At 40.2% G+C, this 14,990-nt stretch overlaps 1 protein-coding gene across 1 annotated transcript in view; it reads right to left on the reverse strand.

Moving 5' to 3' along the window:
• csmd3b (CUB and Sushi multiple domains 3b) overlaps positions 1-14,990 on the reverse strand; it is a 554,192-nt gene that overhangs the window by 27,321 nt on the left and 511,881 nt on the right. Inside the window, exons 58-60 of the mRNA XM_036566609.1 lie at positions 12,468-12,644; positions 10,281-10,460; positions 2,952-3,125 (exon numbers count right to left, since the gene is read on the reverse strand). Of these exons, the coding sequence (XP_036422502.1) occupies positions 2,952-3,125; positions 10,281-10,460; positions 12,468-12,644 (531 nt within the window). The remainder of the gene's footprint in view (positions 1-2,951; positions 3,126-10,280; positions 10,461-12,467; positions 12,645-14,990) is intronic.

Below are 14,990 nucleotides of genomic sequence, written 5' to 3' on the forward strand. Positions count from 1 at the left end.
TGAATTAATGCTTAGGATCAATGCCTGAAGAATAAGTCTAGGGGTTCAAGAGGTTACATTACATTAACACAAGTTAAGACCACTTTTTCCTTCTCCAATAAAGTTAACATTTTGTAGATCCAAGGTATTTGACAGCGACAATATGGGAAGTTAAAAGAGGGCAAACTCAAACCAAATAAGTCTACAAGGAAAATTCCACCAAAGCATTTAGGCACACACAACAAGAGCCAAGTCAGAGTCTGCTGCGTGGAAAACGTATTGGATGTGTTGGATTTGGCCACAGATGCACTGAACGTGATCAACATCCAAAAGTGAAAAGAGAGAAATAACGAAAAGGGTTCTCATTATAGAGTAGTGTGTCACTTCCTCGCCCTTAAGATAACCTTGCCTGATGTCCTGTTGAATGAATATGATTTTCTCTTTTCTTAAACTTCTATCATCTCCAATCCCACAGATAATTCAAAGCATTTTTCATTCAGACCCACAGAATGCTTCTGAGAGACTGAGGGAGAGAGAGAGGCAAAGAGGGAGAAAAAGAGAACAGGAGGCCTGAGGGGTCCCAGGGCGAGCATTAGCTGTGACCCTGTCACTGTCCAGCAAGCAGTGCTTCTCTGGAGGGGAAATCAATAAGGGTGGGAGCTGACGTCACCGGCAGGGCTGATTCATAATGAATGTGCCGTGCGGACTCCTGCTCTAGGATCCTGCACTACAAACTTGACTCCTCTTGATGAATTATAGATACGCTGTCAAGATATAAAATAAGAGAGGAAAAGAAAGAGAGGGACAGAGAAAAATCAGTGCACAGACTACAAAGTCCCAGCCGCACTTTCATTCCTGCAGGAGCATGAGCTCTCCTCTCTTCCTGCTGAAGCTCACTTCTGTGCACTGAAAAAAAAAGAACACTTGATTTCCAGAGATGTACCAAAATGAAAATTAGTGGGCAGAATCAAAAATGCAAGAAAAAAAGTTTCTTGCATCGAGTTTTATTTTTTAATTATTATTTGCATGCTTTTGTATCATTGCATAAATACATTTATTTTGCTTTTTATTTATAAAAGCAAGGGACTGAAATATACGCTTTTTATATTATTATATAATATATTATAATATTACTGAAAAGTCTGTCGTTTCAACAGGATAGTACTCAAAGTTACCAATTATCCCAAACTGAGTTACAGGATTTTGCCTAATTTGCTGGTGTCAATGTATAAGCAACAACTACTGCAGGACGGAGCATCGTTTTAATCCCTTCTCTATTTCTCAATCAAGAATAACTTGAAGTGATTTAAATTTTTATGGCGAAACTAAACAATAGAAGCCACACCGTCCCCAGAGCTTCCTGTAGTGTACTGCAATCTGATGGAATGACTGTGACTATTATATGAACAATACAGGAAATTACAGAGCATTTTTAAAACAATACAAAAGAATATTAAGCACATCAACTTTTTTATTAATTGTTTTGGGTGAATAAAAATGTAAAACAGTACAACTTCAGATAAGAATGTATAACTTTCTTGCATCTCTACTGATTACTGCATCTCTATATATTGTCTCTTACTCTCTCCAGTCATCTGAAAACTGGCAGACCCGAGAGTCGAGGGGAGGAAGATAAGATGGCATTAATTGTATGTGCTGATTACCTCAGTTCTCTCACATTCGTCCATGTCGTTGTTTTTGTGCTAAGCGTGGGATGGAAGAAATGTTTGACAACTTTGTGCAATCTAGCCTTAAGGGATGCTTCATGTGTGTGCACACTCCAATGCTCGAATGTTTCGAAGTAGGTTCAACACAAAGATCTCAGACATCCCTTATGCTATGGGTACTGTGTTATTTATATTTACCAGCTACATTAGAAGCTACGAGAGAGAAACAATTCATATAAACACATGTTTGTCACCACTGGTGATAACTGTTATTTCTAAAGGTTAAAATCTGCAGTGTTATTGTGGAGGTTGTGCAACAAACTTTGTCTCGTCATCCAGGAACTGGTCTCTTTTGGGGTTTTTCACTTATCGTTAAAGCGGTGCAGAGATGTTCAGAACGTTTCACAGCAGGCTCTTGCCTCTACATGCCTTTTGTGTCAACCCATTCTGCCATTTCATCTAACAGAACTAATACAAGTCATGTGGCAGCTGGCCTCTGGAGGCCTCATGACACCATCAGTGCGACATCATGCTCAGCGAGGGTGCCCTCCTTTAGATGAGCAGGACTGAAGATCTGTCATGGTGTTTGTCTGCACTGTGCTTTAGGGGTTGCTGGCCCAACACTGAGGTCAGATCGTAGAGGCCTGCTGGGGGGTTCGAGTGGTTGCAGGCTGCAGTTAATCTGGAATTTAGTGAAACTCTTCCTAGGTATGCTAAATATCTTTAAATTAGGTTACAGAAATTGACTTAATTATCTAGCTTATCACCAAACCACTTTAGTCTACAACATGCATATACTAAGCCAATTAACTTACTAGCTCCATTTATACATGACCTAAAAACAACATTTGGACATTATAAGGGCTGAATTAATGTTAAGATCACTTAAATCATGATTAAATGTTTGGTTAGGTGGAATTAGACAATTAGATCACCAATATGGTTAAAATAAACTTAATTTGAATTTGAGTTTTTGTGAAAACATTCTCCACACCATCAGAATCCATACAATGGACAATGAAAGAAATACATGATTAGATATTTACTTTTCCTGTGATCCTTATTGTGAAATATGATTGGTCCTTTTTGTTTTATGTGATGTTGTGACAGGAAATACAGTTAATCGTTCAATCTAGTGAAGCTGCAGGTAAAATCAGAAAATTCCAGAGCTGGGTGGTATATTCTTTCCCCTTCAAATTTACCTAGAGGGTTTCAGAATGCCATTCTGGATCACCCTGGCCCAATATAACCCCTAGTTAGAGGCCTGTGTGTGTTAGATCAGGATTATAATATGGCACTACTCACGCAGGCACTGGGGCACCTCTCCACTCCAGGTTCCATTGCCCACACAGGTGAGGATGGCAGGGAAAGAGAGTTCATAACCTGGGGAGCAGCTGTAACTCACACTGGTGCCCCACTCAAAGTCACTGCCCTCTAGCAGCCCGTTGGAGATGGGTGGTGGGGCAGTGCAGGTCACAGCTGGAGAAAGACAGAGTTTAAATAGTGAGGGAAAGTTTAAATTAATATATATTTTAAAAAAATCACATTTTTGCAGACAGACATTATATGACCAAAAGTATATGGACAGCCCTCCTATTGAGTTCATGAGCTAGAGAATTCATTGACTTCAAGTGTTTCAGCCACACTTATTGCTAACAGGTGTATAAAGTCAAGTGCATAGCCATTCAATCTTCATAAACAAAGACTGGCAATAGAATGGCTCGTACTGAAGAGCTCAGTGACTTTAAATGCATTGTTATAGGACACCACCTCTGCCACAAGTCAGTTTGTGAAATTTCTACCCTGTTAGATCCGCTCTGGTCAACTGCTATTATTGTGAAATGGAGGCGTCTACGAATGGCAAGTGGAAACGTATTTTCTTGAGTGAAGAATCAAGCTTCCCAATCTGGCAGTCTGACGAACGACTCTGGATTTGGTGGATCACCCTGGCCCACTGAAATGCATAGCGCAAACGGTTTCTTGGAGGAGTGAAAATGGTCTGGGGCAGTTTATCAGACGGTCCATAAAGCGAGGTTCATAAACACATGGTTTGATAAATGTGGTGTGGAGGAACTCCAGTGGCCTGCACAGAGCCCTGACCTCAACCCCACTGAGCACCTTTGAGATTAATTGGAGCGTTGATTGCACCAGGCCAGGCCTTCTCATCCAACATCAATGTCTGACTTCAAAAATGCTGTTTTGACTGAATGAGCACAAATTCCAACAGACACACTCCAAATCTCGTGGAAAGCCTTCCCAGAAGAGTGGAGGCCTTTATGGCTGCATAGGAAGGGAAACTCGATATTAATGCTCATGGGAAGTCCAACAAGGTCATACAGGTGTCCACATATGTTTGACCATATAGTGTATGTATATATGATTCTAATATAAGGCTAGTACTCTGCAACTTTATATTTCAAGGAATATGTAGGAAGCTGTGAAAATTAAGAAATATTTGATCCAGAATAAACAGAGCTGTATATGATTCTATACTAACTGAGAAAACTCTTTAACATTAAGAATGAAGTTATACTACAACTAACATTCAGGGTGTCTCAAATTTGAAAGGTGGTGATCATACATAATTACAGTATATTTTTAGCTTTTAGTCATTTCTTATTCCCCAAATTTTGAGGTTTGAATAAACCATGTAAAAGTACCTTCTGAGTAGTTTTCAATCTTTTAAACTTTACTGTTATCACTAAACAAAAACAGCAAATTACTAACATGACAAGCGATTCCACACTTATAAACGCTAGCACTGTAAAGAACAAACTGCTGTTTTGAACTGCAACTGCATAAAGCTCCTAATCTAAACATGTGTAGGCTTTAGCACTTAAGCTTTTACTGCAGGGTGTACAATCATTTTTATTCAGTAACAGAGTTGCAATAAAAAAGAAAACATCATAAGAAAGCTTGTTTAATTCTGCACAAGAACATATATGGGTTGTAACACTTTTCTTTGCAGTTGTAGTGCTACAAAGTCGACAGATTAATTAATTAACAGCTGGTAATTTCCACGGAAAACACAATTAAACCAAGTGGCTGGCTTTATCTGAGTTTAAGGCACAGCGTTTCGTCTACCTACACAGAGTAATGCACTAAGCTGTCTCCTATGGTTATCAGTCTCCAGGCACTGCATCCTACAGCCTCCTAAACAAACACACCCGCACTGCAACACACACCCACGCATGCTGTACAGAAAGTGCGGAGGCAGGAAAAAGTCAAAGGCATGGCTTTGTTAGCATGTGTGTGCATGAAATCTCCAGCTCACGCCTCGCTTGGGTGGACGGCTGTGATGACTCATGTCCCCTCTGAAGGCATGATGCCACCCCCACCAGACCCCCCCTCACACACACACACACACACACACACAAATACACAGGCTTCTTGTTCATTCACACTCTGTGCCACAGCCGGGCACGCTGGCTGACAAAGCCAGCACCATGAAGAAACGGAATAGCGGATGAGGTGGATTTGCTGATACAATGAGCAGTCTGTGTGGGATCAGCCCTTATTACGAAGGCCCGAGGTTGCAGGGCTGCTGAGGGGACAAGTGACTGGAGGTAAGGCTCAAGTCTATGTGACGGATTTGGGACAAAGCCTGCAGTAGGATCTGCCAGTGCCACAGTCAGATTCCCATACAGTGAGTTAATTGGGAAGGTGACACTATGAGAGAGAGGCGGCATCCCAATTATGGCTCCAAAAACAATGCACAAATATGTCGGCTGAGCAGGGGCTTCTTTATTAGCCAGTGATCATGCTGCTGTTCTCTCGCTGGCATAATAAAGGCTATAAATGTGTTATAAATCCCCAAATGCGGTACTAATATTCTGAATTGGTGTTGGACACGGCTTGATGCACATCCACGGGGACTGGACCAGTTTGGTGCCTCTAAGCTAATGAATATTTAATGCACGCTGTTTCACAACTTCAGCCTTTTTCTCATAAAGATGAAGAGAGAGAGAGAGTGAGAGGCAGAGATAGAGCTGGAGAGACAGAGAGGGAGAGAGAGACAAAGACAAAGAGAGTAAGAGAGAAAGAGAGTTAGAGAGTGAAAGAGATATAAACACAAGAATTAGAGTGTGAGAGAGGGAGAGAGATAGAAAGGAAGAAAAAGGAAGAGAAAGTGAGGGAGAGTTAGAGAGTGAGAGAGATGTAAAACATGAGAAAAGGAATAGACAGAAAGAGTGAAAGAGGGAGAGACAGCTAAAGTGAAACAGAGTAAGAACATGCGTGAGACAAAAGGGAGTGAGAGAAAACAAATGCGAAAGAGAGGCAATGAAAAAGACAGCAAGAGAGAGAAAGAAAGTGAGGGAGAGGGAGAAAAAAGGAGAGAAAGAAAGCTCAGAAAGGAGAGAGTGCTAGAGAGTGAGAGAATGAGAGAGTGTAAGAAAGAGAGAGAAAGGAAGAGGGAAAAGAGAGAATAAGAGTAAGTGAGAGAGATAAAATATGATAAATGGAGTGAGAGAGGGGCAGTTATAGAGAAAGAGAGAGAGAAAGATAGTGGGCCTGGGAGAGAGAGATAGAGAGAGAGTGAGGAAAAGCAAGAGATTGAGATAAAGAAAGAAATGGAAAAGGGAACAGAGAGGTAGAGAACGGGGAAGAAAGCGCAGGAGAGAGAGAGATAGTGAGGGAGAGTTAGAGAGTGAGAGAGAGAAAAAGGGTTTGAGAGAGAAAAGGGCCGAGAAACGAGCAATGAAAAAGGGTATGTTAGATACTGGGAAGGAGCGAGAAAAAGAGACCAGAAGAGGAAGAGAGAATGAGATAGAAAGGGAAACAAAGCTCAGGAGGATGAGATATAGAGAGTGAGGGAGACAGAGTAAAAGAGATAAAAGGGGTGAGAGAGAGAGAGAGTGAGAGAAAGAAAGAGGGAAAGAGAGAAAGGGAAAGAGACAGAGAAGCAATGACAAAGACAGTGAGGCAGAGAGAGAGGGAGAAGTGAAGGAGAGCAAGAGAGAGTAAGAAAGTGAGGGAGAGAGAGGGAGAGAAGAACAAAGAGAAAGATAGTGAGGGAGAGTTAGAGAAAGATAGAGAGATAAAAGGGGTGAGAGAAAGACAACGAGAGAGAATGACAGACAACACGCAGGCACATATCAAAACACACACACACACAAACACATACACATACACACACACACACACACACACACACGCACACACACAGATGGAGCATGTTTTTTTTCCTATTCGTTTTAGGTCAGCTCCATTTCTGTTATATTAACATACATATTCATGGACGTGCGAAAGTGAAATTCAGAGCAGTTCACACTGAGGGCACGAAGCTCAGACTGCATCAGATTTGTCTGCACAACATCATTTAAGAGGCAGGAGGCAGCCTCTGCCTTCCACAATGACGGAGACATCTGTGTCTATCATAATGAGCTTAGCATAATGCCATTCAAGGCTGGGGTCTTTTGTGAGGAGCGAGAAAGAAATGACCAAAGCAGCACACATAATTTCATATCACCAGCGCACACAAATGACAACGAACACACTCAATTCAATTTTGGCTCCTGATGGCATAATGACAGGAGTCATTTTGGCCCTCACAAAATTAATTACAACAAATGTGAGTGGACTGCATTGGACAGACTGGCTGTGTTATTAATATCCTTGAGGAATGGAAAAGCACAGAGAGAGGCCGCGAATATAAATCTACATTCCTGATATTCCTATTCTATTCCAGTTTTATCGTGTCATGGGCTTTCGACATTCTCATGTTATCATGTTTCACAAACATGAATGTTTATCGTCACTGTTGCATCATATAAAAATGATTTATGGCAATGGTTCCTCTTTAAGCACCACAGTCAAACACGACATCCATCACAGTGCTGCTGATTCGATGCTAACAGCAGGATGGTCGGCTCCAGGAGGAGCATCTGCCAGTGCTCGAGGCAGTGGTGCCCAGATGTGCAGAGCCAGCAGTGCAGGCCAACATGCAGGAATCTGGAGCTCCATTTTTCCAAACATCAAAGAAACTGTGGTGCTCCACTTAATCGTGCAAAAGTGGGTTAGCTGCCAATGCTGTGATACTCTGAGTTTTTTTTACAGCAGGTATGCATGTTCTCACAGATACGTACACTACAGGCCAGAGGTGTGGAAGCAACACTAACCATGAAAAAATAAACAGTCTTTGTCAAGATAAAATATACAGTAATATATTTATTATCAAACAACAATACAGTTTGGCTAACTGTCTGCAGCAATAGTAAACAACTAAATGATTCTTAATTTGTTTTGTCCCTGATGATTATCCTGCAGAGTTTTATTGTGGCCCTAATCATATCCACCTGATTCTCACAATCTGATGCTCCTTGGGGACTGATGAAGTGAATGAGGTGTGTTAAATAAGAAGTTTGTAAATAAAATTCATTATAATGGACTGGATGGAAAGAGTGTTTTCCCAGTTAATACATATGGGAACCAATAGAATCTTTTGACTAAAAAAAATCTCAGTAGAAATAAAATGCAATTTCATTCTTGTTTTGGAGCTCCCTTAGCTGAACTAAGCATTTTTCTTCAATAATATTGATGAAATACATTTCAGTGGAAATGTCTATAATTTACAAAATCAGAAACAAACTGGATTTTCATCTTCGTAGTTAAGCGAACATTTATAAATGTGTTTGAATTGTGTTTCAGTGTAATTTTTTACTGTGGCAGTTGTACAATGTTGTGAAAAAGTATTTACCCCTCACAAAATCTCTAGTATTTTTGCTAATATTTCAAAGTTTAATGTTTCAGATCATCCAACTAATTTTAATATAAGATAAAGACAACATGAGTAAACACAAAATACAGCTTTTAAATGATCCATTCATTCATGTTAAAAAAGTAGGTACCCCCAAAACCTAACGTGATGCAGTAACAACTGAAATCGAACATTTGCGAAAACTTGTGCTGAGTCCTTTACATCGCTGTGATGTCATCCAGATGTTTTTTGGCAAATGTGAGATGGTCCTTTCTTTTTGGTCAGCAGTGGTTTGCACCTTGCGACTCTCCCATCGAGGCCATTTTTGCCCAGGGTCTTTCTTATTGTGGAATCGTGTACATTGATCTTAACTGAGGCAAGTGAGGCCTGCAGTCCTTTAGATGTTCGTCTGGGTTCTTTTGTGACCTCCTGAATGAGTTGTCAATGGTGCTCTTGGTGAAATTTTGGTAGGCCAGCTACTCCTGGGAAGGTTCAACACTGTTCCAAGTTTTCTTCATTTGTGGATAATGGCTCTCGCTGTGGTTCACTGGAGTCTCAGGGTCTTAGCAATGGCTTTGTAACCCTTTCCAGACTGGTAGATTTCAATGATGGGTTCTATTTAAGTGGTGTTTAGATTCAAGGTCTGGCAGTAATCATGCCTGGGTGTTGCTAGTGAAATTAAACCCAATGGTCAATTGAATTTGTTTAACTGGTTGATTTAGTAGCTAAGGGGGCAATTACTTTTTCACACAGAGCCATGGAGGGCTGAACAGCATTTGAATGATGAAATTATCATTTAAAACAGCTTTCGGTGTTTACTTGGGTTACCCTTGTCTAACATTAAAAGTAGCCTGATGACCTGAAACATTCAAGTGTGACGAATATGCAAAAATACAAAAAATGTGGAAGGGGGCAAATTTTCACAGCACTGCACATTATTACTGCAGTTGTACTGCCTGTTTTATCTTGGCATGGCTATCTTTTTAGAGAGGTGTGAATTATTTTTACAGCAGTGGGTTCTCCTCTTTCCCCCCGCATTGCTCTCTAGCAGCTCAACATACAGTAGTGACCGAAAGTCTGAGACCACTGAAAATGCTTAATTTAATACAAAGTTTTTCATTACAAATTCAACATAACAATCTGACTGAAAAACGAGAGTCTTTGAAATTTTACACATGAATTTAAGAATTTCTTAGTGTTTGCCCCCCTTTTGCCCTAATGACAACGTGCACTCGAGCTTGCATGGATCACTAAGATCACTAAGCTTGCATGGAACACTGAGTGACAAAAGCCTCTGATGAGTAGATCAAATCCACCTGCAAGTCATCTGAACATGAGCTTCAAAGGAAAAGAAAAGACTAAAAAAAAAAAGACCTTTTTGTACAAAGACCTAAACATGGCCAGTGTCTTAGATTTGTTTTTTTTGAATAGTGACCTAGAAATCATGCAGAATGCTGTATATTTCGTCTTCATTATCTTTGCCATAACTTTTCATTATTTTTCAATTGTTTATTTGCATGATTAAACGAAAACAATCCTAGATTTTCAAAGTGGTCTCAGAATTTTTGGATCCCACTGTAGTCACAACATTTCATGCCAACAGTGTCTGTGGTAATCTGATAACAGATTAACTATGGGGAAAATGTTTTATTTGATTATGTTAACCAAAAATATCCTATTTGACTTAGCAACAGGCAATAGGGGGCCTGCAGAAAGAGGCTACATTAAATTTCAAATTGTTGTTTACATTGTTTGACTGCTAAGAACTGATTTAACTGTAAAATGTTTTTGAAACTGATCACTGATTGCTTCCATAATTTTCGTTAATATCAGTTCTAATAAATAAATTCACACAAGCATCTACAAATATACACAAAAACATGCACGCAAAAAAAATCTGTATACTGAAAAACTGTAGCACTGTAAGTAGCTATTACCTTTGCAGAAAGGCACTGGGGAGCTCCAGGTGCCGTTGCCAGTGCAAGTGAGAGTGGAGAAGCTGTCTGCTTCCATGGTGTATCCAGGTTGGCAGGCAAAGGTGATGTTTTGTACGATGGTGAAATCCTCGCCATACCTCACTCCATTGGCTGGCACTCCAGGGTCACCACAGTTAATCACTGTTGGAGTAAAAATTCGGTCAGTGGGGAAAACTGCAAAAACTACAATAGCGGCATTCATTTTAAAGTAATTCAAGCTGCTAGATTTGTGAGCCTAAGCTCAGGCCTTTGTATCTGCTTGAGCTATAACTCAGAGCAATTTTGTAGACTTAAAGATAAGGGGCAGTTTCTATTCAAACAGGGCTGGAAACGTAATGTGCTACATTTGATGTCGATTTTTTTTGCAGCCTAGAGAGCAATGCGACTCAAGCTATGGAAACAAAGCTCACAGAGCCACATTCACAAATCATCTTAAACAACCCATTTATGTTGCAACAGAGATATCTCTGGGACCCCTGACTCTTTTATTCAAGATGATAGATCTCACTATTATGTGGAGAAATCAATAGCAGCGAGCAGGCACCGCTCCTTTCTCACAGGTATCCCCGAGGTTTAACTTAGAATCAATTCCGCAGATCTTTTACAATTACCTTTTTTTCCTCCAATGAAAAAATAAGCAGAGGGAGGGTGGAAAGAAAGGAGGAATGCGAGAAAGAGTGCGGCACCTCCGGAGCACCTGGACTCCAGATGAAACGCCAAGGAAATGAATTTGCAGTTTCGCACTTTACTGCGGCTGACAAAACCTCATTCCATCAATGCCTTTATTTCATTATTTCTGCCATGCAACATCTTCAATCCCACTATTGATTTATGGGGGGACATTACTTATTCTACACCCTCGATTTTCCATACATTTTGTGTCTTTTGCAAAAAACGCTGTAAAACGATGGTGTAAAATCCATCAGCGGCCTTGGTCATAAATGTGTCGTGTGATCATGAGAAATTGCTAACACAAAATGCTAATGTGACTCCTCCCTCAGACAAAGCCATGCATCATGGTTCTAGGCCTGCTGGGTAAACATGTGTGGAACAACATCGATCAGCAGTGCTTTGGGGTGTCACCACTATTATAGGCATTAGAGTACAGGGTTATGGCTTCAGTGCTTCAGCGTTAGCCTCACACTGCCGTTCAGGGAAATAATCAAAAGTGATGTTGCTAGCGTTACAATCAGCAAAGTTCTTTCCTGAAACATCGAGTGAAGGCTGAACTGTTTGACTTCACTACCTGCTTTTCATTATTATTCCCATTCATCACCAAGACAGCTGCTTGAGCCCTGAAATAACTAGTACTGTTACTGAATATATGATCAGTTTCGTCTTTTAGTTTGTTGGTTAAAACAGGCAAATGTTCTGCAGGAAGAACCTGACATTCCATCTGTGCAGCAGTTTTTTAGAGAGCACTCTTGACATTTCTGCATAATTTTAAGGAAAAGTCAACTTGGTAGACCTTTAAAGTGACATTAAAAGCTCAAGACTCAACTGCTTGAGGTCCAGATCTAAATCAACAGATCTTCCAGTCTTAAAGAAGTGGATTTTAAGACCAAAAATAAGGGAGCTAGGGTGAGTATGTTAATCCTCAGCAGTATTCTGGGAGATAAGAGTGATTGATTCCTTTATGTGAGTCACCCTGAGGACCTGAAGCTGACCCTCTCTTCCTATTCCTCCCCTTTTCATGATCAGACCAGACCTCAACCTATCTTAGCCTTGCCTAACTTACTCCTATATCCTCCATCACTCTGACCTAAGCCTACATCAATGAGACACTTCACTTAAATTTCTCTCCCTCTCTCATATCAAAGGAATTCCAATTACTCCTTTGATGAGGCCCATATTTAATTTTCATGAAGCTGAGGTCCTCTACCCTCAAAGACACCCACATTCTTTTTTTAAGCTATCAATCGAGGTGTGATAGGTGACTACAAAAAAAAGTTTTAGTGAAGTTCTGTTCACATAGTTCACTAAAGGCCAATCTATCATCTTTTGGTGACACTAAGAATTAGGACGCTTCATTTCACTTAAATCAGCAGCAAGTCGATATTCAAGTCTTATGCTCTTGTATAATGCACAGTTAGGAAAATGTTATCACCAACAGAGAAAGCATTATCTAAAGGTGAATTTGCCACTCACTGGTGCAGTTGGGTGCAGTGCCTGACCAGGTGCCATTGGCCTGGCACTGTCGTGTGGTGGAACCCGTCAGCAGGTAGCCCTCCATGCAGGAATAGATGACCGAGTGGGAGAAGGTGGTGCCGTCCAGTCGGTACACTCGCCCATTACTGGGAGTCCCAGGGTTACCACACTGCACCGCTATTCCAAACAACAACAAAGACATGATTTAGAGATAACTAACCACAAGCTAATCACCACTGATTCCTACACAGCTGAATTTCACAAAGTTTAAAGGAGTGGTTTTGTACAAAGTCTAATATACAGTTTTTCTCTTGCCCCAGTTGTCGTCAATCAGCCAAGACATGTTTGATGTCCAAATTGTGTTTCTTTAGACTTGCTGGTGTGGCTTATAGCACATTATGACTTACTGTGAACTATAAAAATATGTGAATGCAAATCAAGGGAATTCAGCACAACACCTATGGTTTAAAATGGCTGCCTGCAGTGTTTGGCCACATGGTGAAGTTTTGTTCATTTTTTATAGTTCACAGTAAGTCATACTGTGCTCTAAACCACATTGATAAGCCTGAGTGACAGCAATGAAGACCTGGATGCGGTTTGAGCAAGCTGACAGAATTTTTGTGGATGTATTCACAGAAAATATTTGGGTGACTATTGACTTCTACTCTTTGTTAGAAACAGTAGCCTTGCAGCTCCAGTTTTAAACTGAAGAAGCACAATTTCTTGAATGGGTTCTTCTTTTTGAATTATGTTTCCAATGACAATATCTGTTTAAAACATCACATCATAAAAAAGAATTATTCTAAATTAAAAGCAACAAACATATATAGTACACAATGTTTCTCAACTGCGGAGTTAAGATAAGTTCTGTGCAAGTGTAAGGAGAAAAGGGAGAAGTCACTGGAGGTAAGAGAGTGGAGAGTGAAACAGCTGTAAGAGGACACCATAGCCTGACCAGAGTGAGATTCTAGGCTCATGGGGCTGAGGGGAGCTTACATAGGGCCATGATGGGTTTTAGCGGGACAGCCTTGTGGACAGAATTCTGAGAGAGTGTTTGAGTTCTGAGAAATATCAGATGTTGATACTAATTCTGAGAAACATTTCCAAGCTCCAAAGATCCATCAAATATTGGTCTACTTGTACCAGCATAATGTTTTTACAAAGGTATAACCAGGCTCAGATCATCCCAAGAGTTTTATGGGCATGTACCCAGCAGTCTAAGCCACTAGGAGGCCCCCGCGAGTGATTATGACAAAATATAAACAGCTGCTTTGACTCGTGATGGGAACTTTACTGGCAGAACAGTACATTTCAACCTTACGGCCAATCATAATTTTGACGCTCTCAACAACAGTCCCGAATGTCTGCTTCATTTTCTCCTCCGTTACTGCTTAACAACAGTACCACTATCCACCATTACCTCGGTTAAGCTCTCAGGGTGTTTTTTTTATTACATCGATCTAGTGTTCCTGTGAATGTACTTTGAATTTGAAGCTCCAGATATACAGAAGTTGTGTCCAGGGGTTCTGTAAAACAAGACCTGATACTTCAGTAGAGGATGCCCATTTTCAAAGGCAAACACAAATGAAAATGTCAGCCTGAATCTGAGAACAGTTGCTGTGTCATTGTCGGCAGTGATCCGAGAACTGTCTACTTTAAAGGTAAGATATAAATAAAAAAAATAATAAAATTACGCCAGCTGTGGCTGTACAGTACAGCTTAGGATGCTTGGCAGTTTTGGTTGTTAGTTTGCTGGCATTGTTTTCTTTGTCTTTGCAATGTACACCTCTCAGGTGTCCAATTTTACCTAATGTAATCTTCAAGGTAAATGTGCTTGGGAAGAGTGGATGCATGCTCTATAAGGAAGAGTTGCACTGGTTGTGAGGGTTAAGTTAACCTGTGTTATTCTCTAATGTGTGTGTAATCTGGTTTTTGGAGTTTTGTTTTTACCACATTTGCAGAATGATGACTGTACTGTTGTCAGGTCAAAACAGTAACCTTTCTTCTATACAATGACACACAAATATTGAATAATTTAACTTTACATTAAGCTGGTATAAATATAGAAATATTTAATTTAAGAGGTTTGCTTCTAGGCAGGGCAAGGCAAGTTTATTTATACAGCACCTTTCATACACTGCACATTCAAAGTGCTTTACAAATGGGAAATACAAAGATAAATCAAAATAGAATTTAAAAAGATGTAGGAGAATAGAAATTAAAAGCTTAACTAAACCATGATCAAAACAATACATTTAAAATATAGGAAATTAAACATTGTATTAAAAAAAAAGTTATTCAAATGATAAAGTGGCATTACAGGAGAGAAGAACAGTAGAGCTAAGTGTTTTAAACTAAGCTGAAAGCTGCTCAAATAGGAACGTTTTCAGGCCAGATTTAAAAGTGCCCAATGCCCTCTGTCAACTGGTTTCATTTACGATCAGCATAGTAACTAAACGCTGCTTCTCCAAGTTTTTACCTTAGGCAGGACTAACTGACTAGTTCCTAATTATCTGATCAGCT

This window comes from Colossoma macropomum, unplaced genomic scaffold (genome assembly GCF_904425465.1).
Source record: "Colossoma macropomum unplaced genomic scaffold, Colossoma_macropomum, whole genome shotgun sequence".
NCBI lineage: Eukaryota > Metazoa > Chordata > Actinopteri > Characiformes > Serrasalmidae > Colossoma > Colossoma macropomum.